General features: G+C 34.4%; 2 protein-coding genes and 2 long non-coding RNA genes across 6 annotated transcripts in view; 2 read left to right on the top strand and 2 right to left on the bottom strand.

The window, feature by feature from the left end:
* Positions 1-27,291, bottom strand: part of ate1 (arginyltransferase 1) — a gene marked incomplete at its 3' end in the record, with an annotated part of 211,311 nt that overhangs the window by 37,904 nt on the left and 146,116 nt on the right.
* The window catches only part of LOC141377074 (uncharacterized), a 60,822-nt gene continuing 41,698 nt past the window's right edge, over positions 8,168-27,291 (top strand). The window contains exon 1 of one of the 2 annotated variants that reach the window (XR_015506488.1): positions 8,168-8,706. This is a non-coding gene — a long non-coding RNA (uncharacterized LOC141377074). The remainder of the gene's footprint in view (positions 8,707-27,291) is intronic. The other variant, XR_015506489.1, reaches the window with a different exon arrangement.
* Positions 9,195-18,883, top strand: LOC147841200 (uncharacterized). The gene is made up of 3 exons (XR_015506494.1): positions 9,195-11,535; positions 11,683-14,001; positions 15,358-18,883. It is a non-coding gene; the product is annotated as an uncharacterized LOC147841200 (long non-coding RNA).
* The window catches only part of slc29a1a (solute carrier family 29 member 1a), a 378,565-nt gene continuing 374,403 nt past the window's right edge, over positions 23,130-27,291 (bottom strand). For both annotated transcript variants that reach the window (XM_087278164.1, XM_087278163.1), the window contains exon 12: positions 23,130-23,395. In XM_087278164.1, the coding sequence (XP_087134290.1) occupies positions 23,383-23,395 (13 nt within the window). In that variant the 3' untranslated portion in view covers positions 23,130-23,382. The remainder of the gene's footprint in view (positions 23,396-27,291) is intronic.

Here is a 27,291-nt window from a genome sequence, read left to right on the forward strand (position 1 = left end):
TAATGCATGGCAAAATAAAAAAAATAAATAAAAATAAAAAAACTAAACTAAATAAAACTAAATTAAATTAAATTGAACAGGTATTGACCAAGTAAATTTTTAAACATTTAAAGTCCATTAAATAACCATTATAAATAAAATTTCATATATCACAAAATCAAATAAAAACATAAAACTGAATAAAATTAAAATTAAAAATTAAAAATAAAATAAAATGTAATAAATTTTAAATAAAATAAAATGTAAAACAATAAAAATTAAATGAAATGCAATAAACTTAAAATAAAATAAAATGTAATACAATAAAAATAAAACAAAATAAATCAAAATAATTAAATTAAATGATTTGTTTAAGAAAATAAAGAGGTTTTATAAGCATTATGAATTAAATTTCATATATGGCAAAATAAAACAAACAAATATATTAAAATTAAAGAAAACTAAACTAAATAAAACTAAACTAAATAAAACAAAATAAATAGGTTGTATAACTCTTATGAGTTAAAGTTCATATTTGGCAAAGAAGAATAAAATAAATAAAACTAAATAAAACTAAACAAAATGAAATAAATAAAATAAAATGTAATTGAATTAAAATAAAATAAACTGTATTAAAATAAAAATGTAATTAAATAAAAATAAAATGTAATTAAATCAAAATAAAATAAACTGTAATAAAAATAAAAATGTAATAAAATAAAAATAAAATAAAATGTAATTAAATTAAATTAAATTAAATTAAGGCAAGGCGAGTTTATTTATATAGCATTTCATACACAATGGTAATTAAAAGTGCTTTAAATAAACAAGAATAAAACAAAAGATTAGAAAATGATTAAAAGAATATAAAATGATTGAAAGAAAATAAACTGGTTTTAAAACCATTACGAATTAAAATTCATATATGGTAATATGAAATAAACAAATATATTTAAACTAAAATAATCTAAATCAAATAAAATGAAATGGGTTTTGACCAAGTACATTTTTAGATCTTTCAAGTCTATTTATAACCAATAATGTTGCCTACATTTTAGATTTTAGATTTATTATTTTATTTTTAAAGTGCCTGTAGAAACCCTGGAGAATAAAGCAAGCACAAAAAAAGCACAATATAACACTACATAAATGGGTAAACACACATTATCATCTTTAAAATAACATGGAGGTTAGACAATTAGCTCTTTTACTGTAGGTAGAAAAGCACAGTAGCAAAAGTGTTGTAGGGGTCAAGGGAACTATGGATAATGGTGCTGGCAAAACTAAAATCACAACTGATATAGTGCATAAACCTTGACTACAGTTACAATGGACTACTGGGGGAATGGAATAAAACGCTACAAATGTGTATAATGTGTGAAGGATGTGCTCCAGATCTTTGGATATGCTCAGTGTCAGTGTCACACTCCACAGGCATTAAATGAGCTGCTTGCCTTCATGCTCTGGAAAGGAATCTTTACACGCAAGAGCATGTAAAGAGATTCTGCCAAGATGCAACTTACACCATTAGATGAAATGATGAATTCACTTTATGAATTAACTAAAATACATTTGGTTTTGATCATGTCAACTTTTAAACATTTCAAGTCCATTTTATAACTAGTAATTAAATAAAAAATGTTTTATAAAATAAAATAAAATAAAATAAAATAAAATAAAATAAAATAAAATAAAATAAAATAAAATAAAATAAAATAAAAATAAATAAAATAAAATAAAATAAAATAAAATAAAAATAAATAAAAAAATAATAATAAAATAAAATAAAATAAAATAAAATTATTAAATTAAATTAAATTAAACCAAGTCAAATTTTAGACATTTTAAGTCAATTTTATACCTAGTAATTAAATAAAATATTAAATAAAATAAAATAAAATTAAACCAAGTCAAATTTTAGACATTTTAAGTCAATTTTAAACCTAGTAATTAAATAAAAAAATATAAAATAAAATAAAATAAAATAAAATATTAAATTAAATTAAATTAAATTAAATTAAATTAAATTAAATTAAATTAAATTAAATTAAATTAAATTAAATTAAATTAAACCAAGTCAAATTTTAGACATTTTAAGTCCATTTTATACCTAGTAATTGCATAAAATGTTAAATGAAATGAAATGAAATTAAATTAAATTAAATTAAATTAAACAAGTCAAATTTTAGATATTTCAAGTACATTTTATAACTAGTATGAATTAAATAAAATTTTTAATAAAAGAAAATTTCATGAAATGTAATTATCTTAATTATCTTATCTTAATTAAGTTAAATTAGCCTAAATCAAATTAAATTAAATTTTAGACATTTAGAGTTCATTTTATAAAAACAAAAAAATTAAAACAAAATGAAATTAAATAAAATAAAATAAGTTGACCAAGTCAAATTTTAGACATTTCAATTCTGTTTTATAACATTTTATAAAATGTAATTAAATTTAATCTTTAATTAAACCAAGTCAAATTTGAGACATTTTGCGTTTGTTTTATAACCATTACGAATAAAATAAAAATGTTATTTAAAATAAAATAAATTGATCATCCGCTTTGTAAAACATATGGCAGAATAGCTGGCGGATGCCTGATAAATCAATCAATCAATCAAATAATAATTAAATACTGAATTTGAGGTTTTTATATGACTAGAGTCATACAAGTTGTTGTTCTAAAAACTTAAAAACACATGAATTCAGGTCATCAATCTGATTAACGTGTAAAAACAAATTCAGCAAAATGGAAAACAATTCAAAAAGAACTACTAATACAGCCCATTCAAAGGGGAGAAAAAAAGGGTGGGATGAAGAAGTGTGCAGTAAGGGGCTGACAATAAATCAGTAACTGCCCTCTGGACACGCTTACTGCCATCAATGAGGGACTCGCTGCCTGTTCCAACAGGTCAGGAGCCATTGAGAAACAAACCTATTCTGGGAATACTGTAGAGGAACTGATTCTCGGACACTTTTGACAATCATAGAAACAACTTGAGGAGCTCACACAGCAGTTCAAGACAACAGCAACACTGAATGCTTATTTCCTGCTGGGTGGCAAAAGCTGCCAAACACTATGCAAATACACAATTTGTCCAAATGATTGCTTAAACTACCCCTGTTATGGAACATATAAAGCTTCCTAGATTTGTTTTGGAGCTTCATGCAGCAGGGCTGTGTCTGAAATCAAAATAAGTTAACTATATTTGCACACTAATATATGGATACTGAAATATGGATATTGATAGGAGATAATGAATGTTAGAATACCATTTTATCCCACATTTTTATCTTAAAACTTAGCAAACCAATAACATTGCTTATGCCCAAAATCTCTTAGTGAATCTTTCTAAAAGAATCATTAAAAGTCATGATAAATATACATACATTCCAGTGCACTCCGGTTCACTCACACCTTTTCATTCACCCCTTTAAGTTGATTATTTGTAGACTAATATATAGGGCAGGGCCCTAGTAATTAACTAGTAATTAAATAAAAAATGTTTTATAAAATAAAATAAAAATAAAATAAAATAAAATAAAATAAAATAAAATAAAAGTTAAATTAAATTAAACCAAGTCAAATTTTAGACATTTTAAGTCCATTTTATACCTAGTAATTAAATAAAATATTAAATAAAATAAAATAAAATAAAATAAAATTAAATAAAATAAAATAAAGTTAAATTAAATTAAATTAAACCAAGTCAAATTTTAGACATTTTAAGTCCATTTTATACCTAGTAAAAAAATAAAATAAAATAAAATAAAATAAAATAGAAAAATAAAAATAAAATGAAACACCTTTTCATTCACCCCTTTAAGTTGATTATTTGTAGACTAATATATAGGGCAGGGCAATTCAATTAGTTTGTTATGGTGGGCAGTTCATGAAAATCATCTCAAAAGAAGGGCTGAAGAGATATGACTTGCAATATGAGTGATGACACAACAGCATATAAGAGTCCATATGCTGTATTTGTGCTTCTTAAGACACCCACGTTGGCCTTGGAATGCTTTTTGTTGTTGTTTTGAAGAGTCCCTAAGCCAAAGAGCACCGACCAAATATTTGAGCTACCCCTGAGCGCTTTTAGAAAAAAATAAAAATAAAAACTGCTTATATTTTAAAGTGTTGTTTGTTGCTGCTCGGTAACCAAATACAGCACAAAATATTAATAAAAAGAAACAAGTCCATTTCTCTCTTTGGACTTAAAAATAAACAAAAAAGTTTTTGATTTAAACATGAGTGATAATTTCACAATAAAAATAAATGAGAACATTGAATAAATAAATAGAAATAAGAATTAATAAAAATTTGTACAGTCTAATGTTACTTTAAGCTATATATTAGCTAAGAATTTAAATGAACTGTTGTTATTATCTGCGTTCAGACATGCATAATCATTTTTATAATTTGAAATAATTCATCTAACATATCTTTTGTTTGCATTGCACTGAAACTCACCGCTAGGACGTAAGATCATTTCTACTGTGTGCGCCTGGAGGTCTGCTTGTGAGCAGTGCGCACACCACTCCCAATATGCGCACATCTCCATTGGTATAATAATATAATAATATAAATAATGAACTTGCGTCCGGAAAAGACACAGTATGTGAACGGCCTGCGGCTACAGTTAATCCAACGTGCGCTCGTAGCCTCAGTATAAGCTCGGAACTTCAAACCAGCACACATAACTTTGTTTAGTTGCAGCAGTTTTGTTCCGTGCAACAGAAACGTGGCGTTGAGAAGCCTTTACGACTAATTAATCGTAGGGAATTAAAGCGCGGTTAATAGTGAAATTAGCAGTGTTGGGCAGTAGCGCCGCTACAAGTAGTGACGCTACTAGCTAAACTACATTTCTCAGTAGCGTGGCGGTAGCGTCACTACTTTCTAAATCAAATAGCATTTCAGTAGCGAAGCTATTTTATATTTATATATGCTATACTTTTTATATATATACTTTTTTTATAAATACTACTTTCTATATATACTATAATGCTTATTATTTTATTGGATTTTTGTTTTTGCTGTTATTTACTATAATTTGTTTCTGTTTAATACAGCATATTATTCAGTAAATAACTGAACTATTATGCCTCATGTTTCATTGACAGTTTTATTGATCACAAAGATATGATTGACTTGGGGGTAGCTTTTAGTGTAGTTATACTTCAGTTTAAGTAGAGTAGCTAATAGCTTAGCTCACTACATTTTTCAAGTAGCTTGCCCAACACTGGAAATCATTGCATCCCTATTAATGATATCAGTGCATTGGACAAAAGGCCTGTGCCACTCGCTTAATCTCTTAAAAAAAAATCTTTTTGAGCGATTCGTTTAAAGAATCGCTTCACGAGAGTCATGAATCGGGTTTCACTGTTTTCAAGAGCACTCAGTGAAAACAATAGAAACGTGTAATATGCGATCGAACTGCGTGTCCTGGCTTTGTTTTACGATACACATGATACCTCATCATAATTCAGACGGCAAGCTCAACATCTCTGGAAAAAAAATAGTTCTTTTACTGTACTAAAGCAGTGCAGGAAACACTGTAGTTAGCACATACTCACAGACGCCTGTGATCTCGGGGGAGTCAGAGAGCGGTTCATGCAGAAGACACTTGGATAAAGATTGTCAGAGAGTGAAGATGAGGCAGAGGCAGAGAGATGGAGTCTGGCTGCTCATTATCTGTGTGTCTGTTCCACTTCCCTGACGGCTCTGTTGGCCATACGTCCCGAGGCTGAGCTCACTTAGAAACCAAAGGCCTTCTCTCCTTATAGGCTGTGCCCAAATTACTCTCAAAGAGGCAAGGGTCTGCTCCAGTGACCACTCTTTGCTTTTAAAATCAGACAACTGACTGATTGCGAAGGGCTTTAATTTAATGTACACAACCAGACAAAAGACTTGTCGACTATCTAAGTTTTAGGAAACAAAAATAATAACTTGACTTCTAGTTGATCTTTTGGCATCAGAAGTGGCTTGTGTGAAAGGCAAAGACCTCTAGATTACGCTTATTTTACTAAAATAAAATATGATCATTTTTAATTATTTAATTAGGACAGTAAGGTCTGACTTTGTTTAGACAAAAGTCTTGTCACTTAACAGAAATTATGTACAGTATAGAATATATTAATTTACTTATATATTAAGTCATCTGGAATGGCAAAGAAAGTGTTCCTGCAGGACTCCCAGAGTTCATCAAGATTCTTTGGATTCATCTTCAATGCCTCCTCCTTCATCTTACTCCAGACATGCTCAATAATGTTCATGTTTGGTGACTGGGCTGGCCAATCGTGGAGCACCTTGACCTTCTTTGCTTTCAGGAGCTTTGATGTGGAGGCTGAAGTATGAGAAGCAGCACTATCCTGCTGAAGAATTGTCCCTCTCCTGTGGTTTGTAATGTAATGGGCAGCACTAATGTCTTGATACCTCAGGCTGTTGATGTTGCCATCCACTCTGCAGATCTCTCGCGTGCCCCCATACTGAATAACCCCAAACCATGATTTTTCCTTCACCAAAATTGACTGATTTCTGTGACAATCTTGGGTCCATGAAGTTTCCAATAGGTCTTCTGCAGTATTTGTGATGATTAGGATGCAGTTTAACATTGCATTGCATTGTTTTTTAAAGCGTAAAATCTTAATACCAAACATACAAAGTAATTTTCAGCAATTTTCACTAGGGACACATTTAATTAAAAAAATAAAACTGTGGTATTTTCAAACATCATAATTCAATAGTCATTTTGAATTTGAATGTATTTGAAAAATGTTCCTGTGATAAGGTTTTTTAGCAATATTAATGCTAATATCAAAGTTAAGCCTTTATCAAGGCTGAAAAGTGCTGCTGGTCTTTCAATTTTTATACTTCAATGACTTCAAAATATAGAAATAAAAATTATATTGTAATCAATGTCAATTGCCCAATAAGGGGTTAATGTCTATCAAAATCACAAATGCTTTAATAACAGTACATGTTGTAAATTAAATGCAATTTGCACTCTTCTAATAAAGAAAAAAATGTCCCAGAGATTTATGCAGAGTTCAACAAACACAGATTACGTTTTTATATGACTAACTTACTTACAAAGTCACTGCAAATTAACAAATAGAGGCCAATTAACACCTGGAGAAATAAATGACAAAGATATGCATCTAAAATTATCCATACCCCATGGCAAATCCTGACTTAAAGCTACTTTTATTTATTTATTATTATTTATTTACTATTATTCATAATAATTTTTGGACCAAAACCCCCCAAAAGATAATATGATAATGTACAAGAGGCATCATTGTGGGGAAAAAAAAATTCTCATCTTCTATTTAAATTTAAACAAAATGTGGCATGTGCGAAATTATTCATACCCTTCTGAATAAATGAAGAGAAAAGCCTTTGTTGGCGATTCCAGCAATCAATCTCTTGCTATAATTGCTGATCGGCTTTTTGCATGCCTTCACTGGTATTTTTGCCCAATCCTCTTCAGTGATGACCTCCAACTCTGTCAGGTTGGAAGGTCTCTTGCCATCTCCCTGATCTTTAGCTCCCTTACAGATTCTCAATTGGATTTAAGTCAGGACTCTGGTTGGGCCACTCCAAAGCATTAACCTTTTTGTCTGCTAACCCTTTTTTCACCATGTTTGCTGTATGTTTTTGGTCCTTGTGGTGGTGAAATATCCACTAGTGGCGTGACTGTACTGCAGTGGTATGCCAAAATATTGTTGCATTTACACAGATACTTACTGTAAGTGTTAGTTAACATGTACAGCGAACAGAAAATAAACCTTTGGCTTATCATCATTAAAGTATTCTCTCCGCATCTAAGGAACAACACATGATGTTTTATTAACCACTAACAGGACATTGGGCTTCCCAATCTATTGTAAATGCATTTTTGCTATCTCCTGGTAAATTGATCTAGCTGACGCCTGTATCTAAAATGATAGCAGGGTATCATGGGATACCGAGGACTGAAAACAACTTAAAAAGCCAAACGAGCAAAAACTAACAACGTAGAGCTTTTCTTTTTCCTTTTGCATCCATAAATCTGTCAGTTCCGCTAGCTCAGCATAGTGCTATCAGAAGAGGATGTGATAGCACAGGCTGAAGGCCAGGTAAAGGGGAAAAAAACTCAAGTTAAACAGCAAGAAACTACATGCTCTGTCCTGCTTTTTTCCAGCTGATCCACAGCCACTTTTGTCTTGCGCTGAGGCAGGATGTGGTTGAGAGTCTGAGGGTTTGAGCTCTAATCATAAGCACAGAGCGAGGGGGAAAACAAAGTGAGCTACGACAGCTGAGAGGACAAATTGAAACCAGTTTAATCCATATATTTCTGTCTGCGTTTCTCACTCCCCCGTGTTTGTTTAAAAGAATGGCACGATGAACACAAGGCCATCCGTCTTCAAGTCCTCCTGCCAACCTGTTTTCACACGACAATGAAGGCAATGTTGACAGACGGCCCGCACTCGCTAAGGCTCATTGACATTTCCATAGTGAAGAATACAGAGGATAAAGAAAAGAAAACAAGCAGCGTGTTTGAGAAGCGCCTTTCGTCATGTCTCGTGAATGGCCGTTTGGGGAAAACACACAATAATAAATCAGAGATCAAATCAGAAAGCTCCAAATACATACACATGGAAGTGGCAATGATAGATGCAACGTCACGGAGAACTGGATTAGATGAAAAGCATCCAATCTGAGGAAGAAATATGGAAGTGGAGGTATGTTTTGTTTAATTTAGGGATATACAATATATAACAGTGACTCCTATAATATTTTAGCATTCTCTGCGTTGATAAAAATTAGCTTTAAATGTGAATATATCTTCAGGATTGTGTTTTCCTGTATTTAAAAAATCTATTATTATTTTCTAAATGCACTATTGTATTTTATTTTAGTTATTAAGCAGCCCTGGACCACAAAACCTGGTCTTGTATTGCATTGGTATATTCTTGCCCATAGTCAAAAGTACTCTTTATTATGCCAAAAATATCTGAATGTCAATTTAAGTCAAGAAAAATCTTACATTTAAATATTTTGCACATTTCTGACTGTATTTATATCCACATTCAATTTTTGATTAGTGATATGCATTGCTAAACACTTCATTTAGACAACTTTAAGGACAATTTTCCCAGTATTTAGGTTTTTTTTTTTTTTTTTTTAACCAACAGATTCCAATCTGGTCAATATCATCATTGTACTTGTAAATTAAAAGCTTACATATTCAGATTTCAACAGATGTATAAACCTCAATTAAAAAAACCCTCATGATTGGTTTTGTGGTCAACATTTTATGCATTTCTATTTAATTCTTTGATTTGACTTGAATTTTAATGCAGCAAACCCAATGTAAAGGTCAAAAGATCTGGTAAGAGTTAAAAATCCACAAACTCTGAACTGGAAATGAACTAATCAAAACATATCACCTCATAAAACTCAAAATGAGCCAGAAATGTGAGATTTGAGTGTTGTCGTTGGTGGAATGAAGAAACCAGTAATGGTGAATCTTAGGCATTATTGTTGTAAATGAAAATCATTTACAGTTGAAGTCAGAATTATTAGCCCCCCTGTTTATTTTTTCCCCAATTTCTGTTTAATGGAGAGCCGTCTTTTTTTAACTCTTTTCTAATAACTGATTTATTTTATCTTTGTCATGATGACAGTAAATAATATTTGACTCAATATTTTTAAAGACACTTCTATACAGCTTAAAGTGACATTTAAAGGCTTAACTAGGTTTATCAGATTAGCTAGGCAGGTTAGGGTAATTAGGCAAATGATTGTATAACGATTGTTTGTTCTGTAGACTATCATATAAAAATATAGCTTAATGGGGCTAATAATTTTGACCTTAAAATGGTTTTTAAAAAATTAAAAACTGCTTTTATTTTAGCTGAAATAAAACAAATAAGACTTTCTTCAGAAGAAAAAATATTATCAGACATACTGTGAAAATTCATTTTGTGAAAATCATTTGGGAAATATTTAAAAAAGAAAAAAAAATTCAAAGGGGGCTAATAATTCTGATTTCAAATGTACAATTTATCACATATAGTTGGCAGTCCACTATATAAATATATTGAATGTGTATTTGCTAAATGCGTACCATTACTATTCAAATGTTAACACATTTCACCAAATGAGAAGTGTATTAATATTTGTCAGCGCACATTTATAAATATCTTGTCACACTTTTTTTTAATGTACAATTCACGATATTAATAAACCATCAACTAAGATTTTTAGCTCAATAAACTACTAATAAGCTGCTCACCAATAGTTAGTAAGTGAGTAGTTAGGTTTAGATATTGAATAGGATTAAGGATGTCAAATAAGCTCATCCTTTTTAAGTGCTAATAAAAAGTTAACGTCTTAATAATAGGCAGATAATAAGCCAGTAGAAAAAGGAGTGAATTGTTACTTAAACTTAAAGTGTTAGCATATCTTGTTTTACTCTTTTCCATTACAATTATTGGTATATTACTCTATATTGGTTTATATCTGGCTATTCTACGGTTATTCTAGTTTCTAAATGCTCAAAAGATATAGTGAAAACATTAAATGTAATATAATGTTAGTTTCACATCTCATGAAGGGGAGGTACAGTCATTTTTGTTAACTTTCAAAACCTCAAGCCCCCTGGCTGGGGTGCGCTGCGGGGTCCATACCTGAGATTTATTAGAAAAGCAATTAATCAGGGGCATAAATCTCGACTTCACTGCTGGCTAGGAATTTCAGTAAAAGACAACACCTGAACTTTTGCTGTAGGGAGTAAAAGACGTCTACATGAACACTCTTTACCTGAATGTCAACCATCACCTACTGAAAGTACAGCAAAAGCGTTTCAGTCCCTAAAAGAAAGTTCATCCATTTTATTGTCTTTTTAAACAGAGAGAACATTCTGTACTAAAATAAATGTAAAGATCTCGATATTTGAAATCAAGTCAAACCCAAATCTGAGGATCCATTAATTAATTGGACTTGATTGCTATTTTACGACTCACAACCATTTAAAACAGATAGCCAGTTATTTTGTGTGGTCAAAATGTTAGCGGATCGAGGGAGAAAAAAACACCTGACGTCATGCACTCCAGCACCAAGAACATTGAACCAGTGGTTGCAAACGTTTAAAAACTTTTTACAAAACATTAAGACAGACAGCCTTGCCAATTATTTTGTGTGATCAAAATTTTGGAGCATCTAACAAAAAAAAAAACACGCGACATCATGCACTCTAGCACAAAGACCATTAAAAACAGCGGTTGCAAACGTTTAAAAACCTTTTACAAAACTTTAAAACAGACAGCCTTGACAACTATTTTGTGTGGTCAAAAATTTGGAGCATCTAAAAAAAAAAAACACACACAACATCATGCACTTCAGCACAAAGACCCTTAAAAACAGTGGTTGCAAATGTTTAAAAACTTTTTACAGAACTTTAAAAAAGACAGCCTTGCTAATTATTTTGTGTGGTCAAAATTTTGGAGCATCTAAGAAAAAAAAAACACCCGATGTCATGCGCTCCAGCACAAAGACCCTTAAAAAGAGTGGTTGCAAACGTTTAAAAAACTTTACAGAACTTTAAAAAAGACAGCCTTGATAATTATTTTGTGTGGTCAAAACTTTGGAGCATCTAACAAAAAAAAACACACACACAACATTATGCACTTCAGCACAAAGACCATTAAAAACAGTGGTTGCAAAACTTTAAAAACTTTTTACAAAACATTAAAACAGACAGCATTGGCAACTATTTTGTGTGGTCAAAATTTTGGAGCATCTAAGAAAAAAAAAACACCCGATGTCATGCGCTCCAGCACAAAGACCCTTAAAAAGAGTGGTTGCAAACGTTTAAAAAACTTTACAGAACTTTAAAAAAGACAGCCTTGCTAATTATTTTGTGTGGTCAAAACTTTGGAGCATCTAACAAAAAAAAAAACACACAACATCATGCACTTCAGCACAAAGACCATTAAAAACAGTGGTTGCAAAGCTTTAAAAACTTTTTACAAAACATTAAGACAGACAGCCTTGCCAACTATTTTGTGTGGTCAAAATTTTGGAGCATCTATGAAAAAAAAAACACCCGATGTCATGCGCTCCAGCACAAAGACCATTAAAAACAGTGGTTGCAAAACATGAAAAACTTTTTACAAAACATTCAAATGGACAGCTTTGCCACTTATTCTATGTGGTCAAAATTTTGAAGCATCTAAGAAAAAAAAAAAAAAACACCTGCTGTCATGCGCTCCAGCACCAAGACTATTGAACAAATGGTTGCAAAACTTGCACAACTTTTTACAAAACTTTAATACAGACAGCCTTGCCAATTATTTTGTGTAGGGCTGCACAAAACCTAACATTGCAATATTTTTTTATTCTGCAATATATATTGCAATAGGAATACAATTTCACTAGACGACTTCAATATCTCAATTTGGAAAGAATTTATAATTTTAGATTACCTGGGATGATTCTGTTGTGGAGTGCATATTCGTAACAGCGTTTTATTGTTTTCCAAGGAGTCAAACTGTATTCAGGTATACAGCAATTGAATAATCCAATGAAAAATAATGCTGCGTAGACTTTATTTTATAAACCAGTAGTTCTCAAACTTTTTTCATCAAGTACCACCTCAGAAAAAAATAGTCTCTCCAAGTACCACCAAAATGAGCAGTATTGAAATACAGTAGCGTAGTAGGCCCAGTAAAGCAGCTACAACTCTGCACAGTTAAAAAAACGTGGCAGATTACCTCAGAAATATAGACTATGTCATTTATGGCAGATTATATACATAATTTTTGCTAAATTTTGAGATGTTTGTAGCATGTACATGACATAATTCATTCCTCCACGTACCATTAGAAGGAAGCCGGCGTACCACTAGTGGTACATGTACCACAGTTTGAGAACCACTGTTATAAACAATTCAATAAAATTAATAGTTTCTTAATTTGGAAAGTTACTAACGCTACAGTTTCTTAGGCCTGAATGCTTTTAAAACCCTCAAAAAACACTTGTGAAATGATTAATTATAATCCAGACTCAATATTACGTATTCTCGCGATGTACTGCGAATGTTCACATTGTAATATTAATACTAAAACGATATATTTTGCAGCCCTAATTTAATGTGGTCAATAATTTTAAGCATCAAAGAAATCTTTTCTTTTTTTAACTCCATATCTTTAGTTTAAATCTATGGGATTTGTCACTCACAACATGTGTTTTACTCCAGATACTGGCTTCTAAAGTGCACTGTGGGTCAGAAAGGGAACCCAAACTCTCCCACTGTGAGCTGAGGGGGTCTAAATGAGGGCGGGATGTCAGCTTTTCACCATTCACTATGATTTCATGCACATCTGGGGTCTATTTCCTCTGTAGAGGTCCGTTTCATTTTTTAGAAGCATTCATAGGCACCTACAGGCTGAAAAGACACAATGAGAGAAACTAGATATTCTGATGAAACTGCGAGTGGTGTTAGACCATGCAAAAGTGCCTGGGTTGTGGGTTTGTTCAAACACTTTTGCATTCCAGCTGAGCAACAGTAATAGAGGTACACATAGTAAAACGAAAAAACTGTGTGCACTGCAGTCATGAATTCCAACTGCAACCTGTCTAAACATTTACCATGGTGTCCACAGTCCCTCCTGCTCCATACGGTCCTAAACAATGCCTGGCCGATCCCTTCTGACATGACGGCAAACACACACGGGAACAAGGACAGGTCTGTGCATTGACAGACACAAGAGCACACTTGCTTTCACCCACTGGTATCTTATCCTGGCTTTAAGACATACACAAAGAGCAAACACAGTTGCCATGTTTCGCCTATTGTTGAAATTGTAGGTTGCACACACACTTGACAAGTATGACTGAAATAGTCTCACAGTGCTAAAAAGGTGGAACTGAGATCAGGTGTCGAGTCCAGTGGACAGAAAAACAGTAAGAAAGCATGCAAACACAAATGCAACTGCAAGCATGTAACTTTTAGATATCAGGGAAATTAGGCCGTACTCACACTAGGTACAGTTGCCTCGAACCGGGCCAAAGCACGCTTGTCCCCCCTCCCGTCTGCCCCGACGGCCCGCGCTCACACCATATCGGGCCTCGGCACGCTTACGTCATCGCTGCTGCGCTGTTCAGAAGCGCTCTCTATGGCAAGCCTTTTTAGAATTTAAATCTTTGTTCTGACTCCATAAATATATTAGAGATATCTCTAATTATATTTTGACTTGTCATAATTATAATTCGACTAGTCAGAATAACAATTAGAGATATCTGCAATTACAATTGTACTAGTACGAAATCAGATTGGAGATATCTGCAAATATATTATGACTAGTCATATTCCTCCATTGACTTCCATTGAAAAATATTTGCAGATATCTCTAAATGAGTTTTGACTCGTCACAATTGTAATTAGAGATATCTCTGAGTTTTTACTAGTCATACATTTGGAGATGTCTTTAATTCATCATATTTAGAGATATTTACAAATATATTTGAAGATATCTCTAATTAATTTACTAATAGTTGAATTACAGTTGTAGATATCTTGAATTGGATTTTTGACAAGTCAAAACTCAGTTAGAGATATCTGCAAATATTTTTCAATGGAAGTCAATGGAGGAATATGACTAGTCATAATATATTTGCAGATATCTCCAATCTGATTTCGTACTAGTACAATTGTAATTGCAGATATCTCTAATTGTCATTCTGACTAGTCGAATTATAATTATGACTAGTCAAAATATAATTAGAGATATCTCTAAATATATTTATGGATAGTCAGAACAAGGTTTAAATGCTAAAACGGCTTGCCATACGCTCTCACTCAGTAGCACAGTGGAGATTTCTCTAGTTATATCGTTTCAGTCGTTTGATATGCCGTCAAATATTTCGCCAAACAGTCCTTAGGGATGCGGGGACACGCAGTCAGATATTTCGCCGAACAGATCCGCCACTTTTGGCGCTCATAAACAATCATTAAGCTCTCGTGCTGCAGGAGTGAGGAGGTCTGCTGAAGGTGCGCAGCTAGCGTGCTGTGAGGAGTTTGCGTCTTTAATAAACTACGGCAGTTAGCGTTCACTGAACAGTAAGAATGATTATTAATCCATATCAAACAGTCCCTTAAAATTCACGTCTCGCTATCGGTTTCGGGCTTTGGCGCGTTTTGCGCTCACACTCAAGCGTACCGCGCCAAAGCCCAAGTGTACCGCGCTCAGGCACACCTCTTCCAACCGGGCCAGGGCCGGCCAAGTGAACCGTGCTTGAGCGCGATTCAGCGCACTCACACTTCTCAAACGATCCGGGAAACGGGCCTGGGCACGGTACGGATGGCATAGTGTGAGTAGGCCCTTAAGCTATACTTATTCAATGATGTTGTAGTAACATTAGGAATTCATTGCTCCTTTGTATGTTTCATACTTTACATATTTAGCTAGCTTGAAGTGTTTAAGTAGAAATATTTTAAAGTATAACATTCTCACTACAGGACTATTTAAGAGTTTTTTTTTTCTCTTTTATTTGTGCCTTTGTTTCCACTAAGCGGCGCACTTCAATTTCACTTTAAGAAAGTACAGCAACATTTGGTAGGGGTCACCCTGATCAGGCTTGTGTTTGTAGTATAGTAATTTTACTATTAGACCACGGTCACACAGAATGCATTTTTTGTGTGTGCGCCTTTAAAAAAAAATTAAAAAATGTGTTGGCAGTGAGGTTTTTGTAGATTGTTTACACGCCCGGGACCTCCTGTTGCACCTTGTGTTTTTGATGGAATGCTCTGTGTATGTGCAGTTGAAAAAATTCAACTCTGTGCAGAAAAAAAAAAACACCCGATGTCACCACTCCAGCGTCAAGACCATTGAAACAGTGGTTGCCTGGCAACACAAAAAGTGTAGCATACTGCTCTTTTACAAATAAACAAAATCTTATGAAACTGAAAATAATCACATCAATCTTTCACTGGGAGATTTCAGAGACTGAACAACACGTCTGTTCATAGAAGTCATTCATAACAAAACACAATCTAACATAAGCTTAGCCTGACTAAAATAGTTTTAAAACAGAACATGACCTGTCTAACAGTAATACTTCAGCCATGGTGTCGTCCTTCCTCCAGTGTGCTAAAGTAACTCCAATACTGATTCAGGTTTTTTAAAAGTTTCAATGCAGCATTTGATTTCTCCCGGTCCGTCTCGTGACCGCACGGCCTCTTTAAGGGCAAATTATACCCGCGCCTGGCTTTACAATAATCGGCCCGAGCTCGGCTGTCCTTCGGCGCCTCCGGCTCCGACTCGGCATCTGCGAGCGGCCCGCAGCTCGCTCGCGCACATGCGTTTATAATGCAGACGGGCACGCGCTAATGGCGGATCTGCATGAACACATGCGCAGAAGTCGGAATCTACATTTGCTGACAGACAGTCTGACCTGCCTATCGGAATTAAGGGAGATGTCAGTCCGACTCTATTTAATTGGATGAACATTTTTTAGTTTTATGCCTTACACAGAATATAAAAATACACATTTAGATCATTTACTGTAATCATTACTATAGGACTGTGAAGAGACTTTCAACCAGCACAACAACAAATGTTTCTGGAGACAATCACCTACTGCACCTTTAAATGTTCAGTTAAGCATTTGACAATAGTTTCATCCCTACATTTATCTCTTTACTTCTAGTGATTGCGTTAGGCTACACATTTCAATACAGCTCTTAATGTAAGATTCACATAGTTTTTCATCACAGACTGTATTCTTTGCAATGACCCCAAAAGCCAGTTTGAGATTTGTACAGGCATTTGGTTGAGGAAATCAGGACGATACTAATTTATGTCTAAACAAGACTGCATTACCGCTCTCTTCTTTTTCTTTCAGTGCTTTTGCGATTTAAGCAAGCAGGGGCTGACCTGCACTGATACCCGGTGCTGCCCTATAGAGGTCAGTTAAACAGGCAGTGCGTGTCTACACAAAGGAAACCCTTGTACTTTTCCTCAAACTGACCCTCAAGTCTCAATCTCCACTTTCTCTGGCGCTCACAAACGCTGCACAGATGGCAAGACCGCCCTGCTGGAGCTGACATCAGGGCAGACGTCGCTGAATGACACGTGTAAACATGCGCTCACACTAACAGCGCTCGAACTGAGCTTTATAAATGGGCGCTCTCCGACAGACGTGTGTAAATAAAACACCCCTCCCTCGTCTTACATACTAAACTATGGCATGCATTCACAGTACCACACACCGGCCCCTCAGGAGAGCGTCCGACCGCATTCAAAATTCAGATATTTACTCAAACCTGCAGTTCAAACACACAAAGTTTGGGCGAGTCGTTTCGCCTCACTCCACACACTACCAAGGGACAGAATTTAAATAAATACCGTGTCCCGGCTGCTAACTAATGCCCCCACAGACACACACACATTTCTGGCCTGGCTGTGTATCAGGGCTTGGTGGATGACAGCTTAATGATGGGAAAATATTTTTACAAGATCACGTTTCGGCAGGGCAGCGGTTTACAGGCACAGTTTTATCTCTCTATCTCTCCTGGCGTTTATTAGCGGGTGGCTTAAGTGCTGCGGTCTTACAGCCTTAACACTCACCTTCCCTAAGTGCTTCTCGCTCCAGACATGGCTGATCCGGCTTATGCCGAGTTCAGACTGCATGATTTTCAAACTAGTCGTGTCACAGATGTTTTCACACTGCATGACTATCTGGGCTAGCGTTTCGTCGCTGCTTTGTTTACACTGCAAGATGGATCGGCGACAGGGACTTTCACATTGCATGACTTTACTATAGGAAGAATCGCTGACAACTTCGTCCAAACTATGTCTCACAGCCAAAAACATGTAGTATATCTTTTGTTATTAACTAAATAATGAGAAAGAAGCCTTTAATGGGGTAGAACATGTACATGTTTGCTCACCTGGGTTTAAAGGGAATTAGCCATTTCTCCTCAACGTTGATAATAAGCTAATTTCTTTCTGTATGAAACGTCAAACAGACACGGTTGCTCCTGGTGAGTCCTGTCAAACCTCCATTAGTTTTTCCTCCATTTCGTGGGTCCAAATAAACCGAAAAAGAGCGCTTTTAACTTCTCCCCCAGCCTCCCGCTGGCCTGCAGCAGGTATACACACACGCAAACAACAGTGAATGCCGCTCTCTCATTGGCTGTAGGCGATCGCTGATGTTATTTTCAGTCAAAACTCAGTTCACACGGCATGATTTGAATCGCCGACAGCTCCAGATATTTAGCACGCCTAATATCTCGCAGGCATCGGCGACTCATCGGCGATTCTCTCAGATCGCGTCTTTGATAGTTCATACTGTGTGATTGTCACTCACGTGCACGAGCAGCGATTTGCCTGTGATTTCAGGCATTTGTCTGCGATTTCTCAAAACCTGTCAGCGAGCCAAAATCGGGGCTAAAATCACGCAGTCTGAACTAGGCATTACTAGACACACGACCAAAAATAAAGCACGCATGGAAATTATACATACATTTGTGCTACGTTTTGAACTACATGACAACAACCGCAAGAGTTTACAATCTGACAGGAATTTGGTGGTGAGAAAACTTAAATGCTGCTGCTCTTGATATACAATTTTTCAAACAAGCTATAATACAAAATTAATTTTAATTTTTCATGAAAAACTTTAGTAAACAAAAATTTTATTGTAGGATGATGGTTTGTTTTGTAGACTATCGAAACAATGTATAGGCTAAAGGGGCTAATAATTTTGATTTTAAATTGCTAAAAACAAAATTTTAAACTGCTTGTATTCTAGCCGAAATAAAACAAAAAAGACTTTCTCCGGAAGAAAAAATATTATCAGACATATTGTGAAAATTTCCTTGCTCTGTTAAACATAATTTGGGAAATATTTAAAAAAGAAGAAAAAATTCAAAGGGGGCTAATAATTCTGACTTCACCTTTATATGGCCACAATAATAGCCTATTTTGTAGTCAGTTGACACAGAATAAATGTTATGGCCTTCAGTCCATCTTCCCATCTTGTTCTTCTTCAAGTAAACTTATGATTGTTATTGACAGGAAAATCGAGTTAATCACAGTTAATCACTGTATATAGTGCTAGCTGAAGGTTTATTTTCTGAGGTTACAGCCAGAAGGCAATTTAATTCACTTTATTGACATATGATTATTTGGTCACACTTTACCATAAGGGTTTATTAGCTAATGTTAATTAATGCATTTACTAACATGAACAAACAATGAACAATACATTTACTACAGTATTTATTCATGCTAGTTAACGTTAGATAATGAAAATACAGTAGTTCATTGTTAGTTCATGTTAACTCATGGTGCATTAGCTAATGTTAACAAGCATGGACTTGAATGTTAATAATGCATTAGTAAAGGTTCAATTATGATTAATAAATCCTGTACAAGTGTTATTCATGATAATTCATGTTATCAAATGCATTAACTAATGAACCTTAGTGTAAAGTGTTAACTATATTTTAATTTTATAAAGTTCTTAAAACCTAATTTAATTAAGTACAGGTTACATATAGTTAAAACCAACCTAAAACGTTCAATGCAGCCACTTGCCTCACTTTTTATAATTTAGATGTAGTTATTACTTTTTACAGTAAAAGTGTAGGATTGGGGAGAATTTGAAATCATTCGGAGATGCTTTATTCTTTTCTTTGGTCAAAAATACATGGGAAAAAGATATTCTGAAATATCATTACACTGAAAAAAATTAATTATTGGATTTAATCGTTTTCTTAAGGCAAGAGGTTGCAAACAATTTATATGAGATGAATTTGAACAAACTGATTAAGTTGAACATTTCAAAATTTAATTTGTGTGTTTAATTTAAGCCCAGATAAATTGTTTACCTGAATAAAGTTGACTAAATCAAGTGAATTTTTTTTCAGTGTCAGTTATGTTTTTTAAATTGTTGTATATTGTGTGTGTATATATATATATATATATATATATATATATATATATATATATATATATATATATATATAAAATGTGCAAATAATTCCAGTGATACAACGCTGAATTTTCAGCTTCCATTACTCCAGTCTTCAGTTTAGCAATTTTGAACAATATACGGTTATAATATTTTTGTGGAAACCATGACTTTTTTTAGGATTTTTCAAATAATATAAGCAGCGCATTTCAACCTATACTAAACATACAATATTTAACGTGCAATCATGTTGGTTTCTTAATAAACATTCATTGTACAAGAATAACTATGCAGAAAAGTGTCATGTTTAATATTTTAGAAAAAAACATCAAATTATTAATCAAATTTTAATGATGCAAACTTTTGTAAACTTGGTAGAGTTGTCAGGATACTGGAATTCCGTACCAATCAATACTGAATTTTTAAAAAACGTCCATTTCTCACTAACATTTAAGCGCATTTTTAAACAGCGCTGATTTGCCAAAAAATAAAACAATAAAAAAAGTTTATACGACCGTACAAAGCACAGAATCCCATGTCTGATTTCACTACTTCTACACAAGAAAAGAATTATTATTATTTTTGTAAACTAGGCTAAAAATTCAACAAAAAAAGATTTATAAAAAATGGTTTTATACAACCTTACAAAGCATAGGATCCCATGTCTGATTTCAGTACTTATATACAAGAAGAAAAAGCTAGGGGGCTAAAAAAAAAGTACTATACAAGAAAATAAAATAAAAACTGTTGTAAACTAGGTGGGCTAAAAAGCCCACGGTTATAATATTTTTGTGGTAATCATGACATTTTTCAGGATTTTTCAAATAATATAAGCAGCACATATCATGGCAAAACCTAAACAATATATACAATATATAACATGCAATGATATCAGTTTCTTAATAAACATTCATTGTACAAGAATAACTATGCAGAAAAGTGTCATGTACAATAATTTAAAAAAAACATCAAATTATTAATCAAATTTTAAAGATGCAAACTTTTGTAAACTTGGTAGGGATGTCACAATACTGGAATACGGTACCAATCGATACAAAAATTTTAAAAGCGTCCATTTCTCGCTAACATTTGAGCGCTGTTGAGCGCATTTTTAAACAGCGCTGATTTGCCAAAAAATAAAAAATAAAAACAATAAAAAAGGGTTTATACAACCTCACAAAGCATAGGATCCCATGTCGGATTTCAGTACTTATACACAAGAAGAAAAAGAATACATTTGTAATCTAGATGGGCTAAAAACTCGAAAGAAAAAAACAATAAAAAAGGTTTATACAATCGTCCAAAGCACAGAATCCCACGTCTGATTTCACCATTACTACACACAAAAAGAACAGAAATAAAAAGTAATTTTGTAACTAGGAGGGTTAAAAACTCGATGAAAAAAATTCTATAAAAAAGGGTTTTCTACAATTGCACAAAGCATATATCCACGTCTGATTTCACTACTATACAAGAAAATAAAAAAGAAAATAAAAACTTTTGTAAACTAACTGGGCTAAAAACTCGGGGAAAAAAGGTTTATACAGTCATACAAAGCACAAAATCCCACTTCTGATTTCACTACTATAGAAGAAAAAAAACAACAGTCCACACATTTAGTTAGCTCTTTGTTTCATGCTCCATATATCAAAGTGTGCAATACGTTATAAAAACTGGAGGCCCTGTCAGCCCAGACAAAGTGGCTGAATCCAAGGCTCTGAAAATAAACGGCGAGCGAGTTAATGGCAAGGCAAACACACTGCGCTGGCAGCTGGGCCGCTCTGGCTATTTTCACCCTGACATCAGATCTAAACTCTCATTTTCCAGCCCTGTGACCTTCACACCTCCCCTCAGCCAATCCCCTTCCCCCGTCATCTAGCGCTTCTCTCTTTCACTGCCGAGACTAAATCGTCTGACCCGACCTGTGAACTCTGGCCCCGTCATGTCAGCGCTCCTGATGGGGGGAGCAGGGCCTCAATGTAAACACATAAAACACCTCGCCTCTATTACCACACTGTGTCAGCGCGATAAACGAACAGACATCATGAATGTGGGTTATTTATTATTTAGGGATGAACGACATACAGTTGAAGTCACAATTATCAACGCTCCTGTGAATGTTTTTTTGGTAACACTTTATAATAACTACACACTATAAATCATTTATTAAGCATTGGCATCTAGTGAATTCATCATCTCTTAAAGGGTCATGAAACACCAAAACACATTTTTTGAGCTGTTGACAGTCGTATATGTGTCCCACACTGCTAAAAACACTATTAGGACACCTATATTTCACTAAAAAGTGTAAATTGGTTGTTTTTGCGTTATTTCAAGCAAAGTCGTACTTCCGGTTTGAAATGAATTTTTGAAGCTGCGTCACGGTCATGAGATAATAGCGTTGTATTCCAGCGTGCAGACTGGGCGTCTGTGCCAGAGTGTGTCTTATTACGTCTTACAGTGTGATGCATTAATGCATGAGTAAAGCTTGGCTCAAACCAATCAGCGCGCTCTATTGTGCAACTTCATTAATATTCATTACCATCACAGTGTTTAGACGACAGAGACGACACGTTGTGTTGGCAAAACAAGCGTGAAGTGTTGCTTCTATAGTTTGCTGCAGTTAAGTTTTGTTTTCATTTTCTCTCTGTGAGAGCGCAGCTGGCGTCACGTGTGGATTAACAGTGTACGCGACGCTCGACAACAATAACTTACGTGTCTAAGGAGGAACATTGTTTACCTGAGAGCTGTTCTCATCTGCAAACGCTGAGATCCGGATTCGCTTGTAGTCTCCTCTAAATAAAGACACGGCTCTAGTTACTGGTGATTGTCCTGTCTCTACAGATTTGGTAAGTGAGCGACTAGTGCTCTTTGTTTATTCAGTTCGTATTTTATTCGTATCAAACAAACTATTGCACCGAGTGTAAACAAGTTAGCACTAACAGTTACAACTAAACTATAACCTCGTGTTGGATTTTGTGACCGGAATAACACACGCGGCTTTCTGACACTACCTGCCGTGTGCATTTCCGGGAAATGCAGAGTTTTTTTTTCTCTCATTCGCCGTGCGGTATCAAACATTGCATGAAAAATACACGCTTAGAGCAGTTCCTCGAATCAAATATCACGTTTGTCGGGAGGGACATGAATGAATTCCCTGAATGAAAGAGCCAAACTGCAGTTAAAGTCCACCATTTAATAATTTGGCAAATAATTCGACTACAGATGTCCATGTAAACACAGTCACATTGTCCGCTGTGGTTGTGTGTTTTGACTCTGAAATTCAGCGCGCCCAAATAGACACTCCCACACCAAGCCTCTGTTCTTCCTCCGACACTCCCCCCTAAACAAAGCTGGACACGCCCACTTTTCTGACTTTTTCCAAAGTAGAGGTGTGAAAACACCCTGCTGAAACGGGGGGGTTTCATGGCCCTTTAAGCATTAACTCTACATTAATAAACGTTAGTAAGCAGTTTATAACTGCAGCTACAAATGCTCTATTCTTGACTTACAAACATATTTAAAATGTGTTTAATAATCGTATTTTCATATTTTGTTAATGATTTATTTTTCATTACTAAATGAAGTATCACATTATTTACAAACCATTTGTATCTAAGAGTAGTTGAGGTTTTTAAGATCATTCAGAATGAGTTAATAAATGATTAATAAACTATTGAAATCAACATTTATATATCTTATTATTCAGGCATATATTAATGGTTACTATGTATGTTAATAAATGCTTTATTAACTTAACTTCATCTAGTTTTGTGACCCAATCTAAAGTGAGGACTATTTATGCTTTATAAATCCCTTATAAATGACAAATAAGGGCTCAGTTAAATTCTAAACAAAAAGAATGACATTATTTATTCCTATTCATTTATTCGTCCTTAATAATGTCCTATTCATTCATTTCAAATAAAAATAAATCTTTGCAACCTAATCTAAAATAAAATCACTGTAGAGTTTAAACATTGCATCTTATTATATTGTTAAATTACTATATTGTTGTTGTTGTTGTTGTTGTTTTATCTAGTTGGATGTTGTATTTTGACACTCCTGTTATTCAGCAATGTTTAAACTTTATCAAAATTGTACTTTTTAGAAAAGATTGCAAAGATGTTTTGTTCGTTTGATTCTGAGCCTTTATTTGTCATTTATAAGGGATTTATAAAGCATGAATAGTCCTCACTTTAGATTAGGTCACAAAACTGCATGAAGTTGAGTTAATAAAGCATTTATTAACATATTAGTTAACTATTAATATATGCCTGAATTATAAGATATATAAATGTGGATTTCAATAGTTTATTAATCATTTACTTACTCATTCTGAATCATCCTAAAACCCTCAATACAAATAGTTTGTAAATAATGTGATACTTAATTTAGTAATGAAAAATAAATCATTAACAAAGTATGAAAATACAATTATTTAACACATTATACAGATGCTTATGAGTTAAGAATAGAGCACTTGTAGCTGCAGTTATAAACTGCTTACTAATGCTTATTAATGTAGAGTTAATGCTTAACAGATGATGAATTAATTATTTGCTAATGCTTAATAAATGATTTATAGTGTGTAGTTATTATAAAGTGTTACCGTTTTATTTTTTATTTATATATTTCTCAAATTATGTTTAATAGAGCACGGATTTTTTCACAGTATTTCCTGTAATATTTTTATCATATTACCTTGTGGAGAAAGTCTTATGTGATTTATTTCAGCTAGAATAAAAGCAGTTTTACATTTTTTTGAAAAGCATTTTAAGGTCAATAGTATTAGCCCCCTTAAGCAATATTTTTTTTTATCGATTGTCTACAAATTACCCTTACTTGCCTAGTTAACCTAATTAACCTTGTTAATTAGTATTCCAAGTCTTTAAGGTTGTATTTACACTGCAGATCATGATGGTCAATTCCAATTTTGTGACTGTATGCAATTTTGCTTATATCATCTTTTAAAAGTGACTCATATTCAATTGTCTGCATTTACACAGCATCACCTGGCCATCTTCTTGTAATCCAGGCCTTTATAAACCAATAACCGAACGATCTGTGTCCACACTCGCGTTTCGCCCAGCTTTTCTGAACAGCTCTCCATCTACACCAAAACACACATCACGTGACCACACACTCTGGCATGCGCTGCAGCATTTCTACCCAGATGAGAGCTGTGCTGGTCGGACTGCTCATCAAGCATCTCCCGCTGGATCTAATCTCACTATATTTGCTAAACGTGATATTTAATTAATCTTGTTGTGTATATCTAACGACATATTCCACGACTTTGGTCTTTTTAATCGATTACCTGTTCACAGGTAACATGTTTTGGCTGAGAGCAAAGATAAGTTAATAATTAATGGAACCACGTAGCCTACATTCTGTATATTGACTGATCGCTTGCCTTTATTTTCTATAATGTATAAACTTATTGTGCGTTATACTTTTATAATGGGTATTATTGTTTATCAAAACTGACATTCAGCAAAGTAGAGGATAGGTTTCGTTTTCGGCGCTCGCCGTAGTGTGGACAGATGCAAAACCGTAGCAAAACTTACGCGTTTTAAAACGAAAACGCATTAGTGTAAACGTGGCTGAGACAGCAGCGTTTAAGAATCAAAATGGCCTCTTCAGCGTTTCCAAAACGCTCCGTTTTCAGCGCTCGAAAACTCCGGCGTAGTGTGGACGGATGGCGTAACCGTAGCAAAACTTAAGCTTTTAAAACGAAAACGCAGTTTTTACTTGTAATGTAATGTAATGTAATGTGTATTTATATAGCGCATTTATTGTGTATGGCAATACACCCAAAGCGCTTCACAATCATGAGGGGGGGTCTCTCCACACCACCACCAGTGTGCAGCATCCACTTGGATGATGCGACGGCAGCCACAGGACAACGGCGCCAGTGCGCTCACCACACACCAGCTATTGGTGGAGTGGAGAGACAGTGATAGAGCCAATTCGGTGGAAGGGGATGATTGGGAGGCCGTGATCGTAAGGGCCGATAGTGGGACTTTGGCCAGGACATCGGAGTTACACCCCTGCTCTTTCACGAGAAGTGCCATGGGATTTTTAATGACCACAGAGAGTCAAGACCTCGGTTTAACATCTCATCCGAAAGACGGCGCCCACTGACAGTGTAGTGTCCCCTTCACTTTTACTGGGGCATTAGGACTCACACAGACCACCGGTTGAGCGCCCCCTGCTGGCCTCACTAACACCACTTCCAACAGCAACCTAGTGTTCCCTAGTGGTCTCCCATCCAGGTACTGACCAGGCTCAGCCCTGCTTAGCTTCAGTGAGTAACCGATCTTGAGCTGCAGGGTGATATGGCTGTGGCTTAAAATAGTACTTAAAATCTGCCAAAGGAGTAGGAAAGTAACTGCCTGTCAAAACAAAGAACAAAATTATTTTGCTTACCCTGTTGGAGGATTAAGCTTGTTTTTTTGGCATATTATTTCTGAAAACAAGACAATATTTCTGCTTGTCTAGAAAATTCTTCTTGATTTACGATTTTAATATTTTTTTTTACTAGAAACAAGACAAAAAAAAAACATTTACTGCACTACACCAACAAAACAATCTACAGAGACTGAAAGAGTTTGCAAGAAATATTTTTTTACTAATTGGAACAAGAGCCTTGTGCTGGCTTTAACTGATGTCAAAACTAACACCACACAGAAGGGAGAGAGAAAAGAGAAAAAAACAAACCCCAATTCAAACAAACTTTTCCCTCATACGCCTCGCTGTTGGTGGTCTGTGTTGAACCAAATCAAAAAGCAACTTCTGTCAGGTTGGCAGCCAGCGATAGACTCCGAAAGAGAGAAAATCAGCCAAAATGGAGGGCTTTAAGTGTTATTGAAAGACTGAGGATGCATCTCGATTAGCTCCCTAGCTCTCGTGGATCAGGTGTGAATACAAATTCATTCACTGATAAGGGCAGTGATCAGCTTGGTTCACTACATGTTAGGGCTTATTTATAATATGTTTAAAGTAAACATCAATTCATATATTATATATTTGAATTGCATTAATATATTTCTTTTGATAACCCTATTTTGAGGTTGTTCATAATAGCCCCTTTCACACATACAGACCTTTCTGGAAAATTACCGGCAATTTTCCGGAAAGGTTGTATGTGTGAACAGGTCCTTTTTGAAAATACCGGTAAATTCGTTCTGGCTATTTTCCGGAAAGAGAAGTTGTAACATTACCGGCAATTTGCCGGAATGCTGCGCTGTGTGAATGCAGAAGGAAGATTCCCGTAATAAGCGCGTGCACGTCTAGAACGTGCTGACGTGAGACGTCTGCTTTAGCCAATCACAACAGTC

This window comes from Danio rerio, chromosome 13 (genome assembly GCF_052040795.2).
Source record: "Danio rerio strain M-AB ecotype USA chromosome 13, GRCz13ab, whole genome shotgun sequence".
Lineage (NCBI taxonomy): Eukaryota > Metazoa > Chordata > Actinopteri > Cypriniformes > Danionidae > Danio > Danio rerio.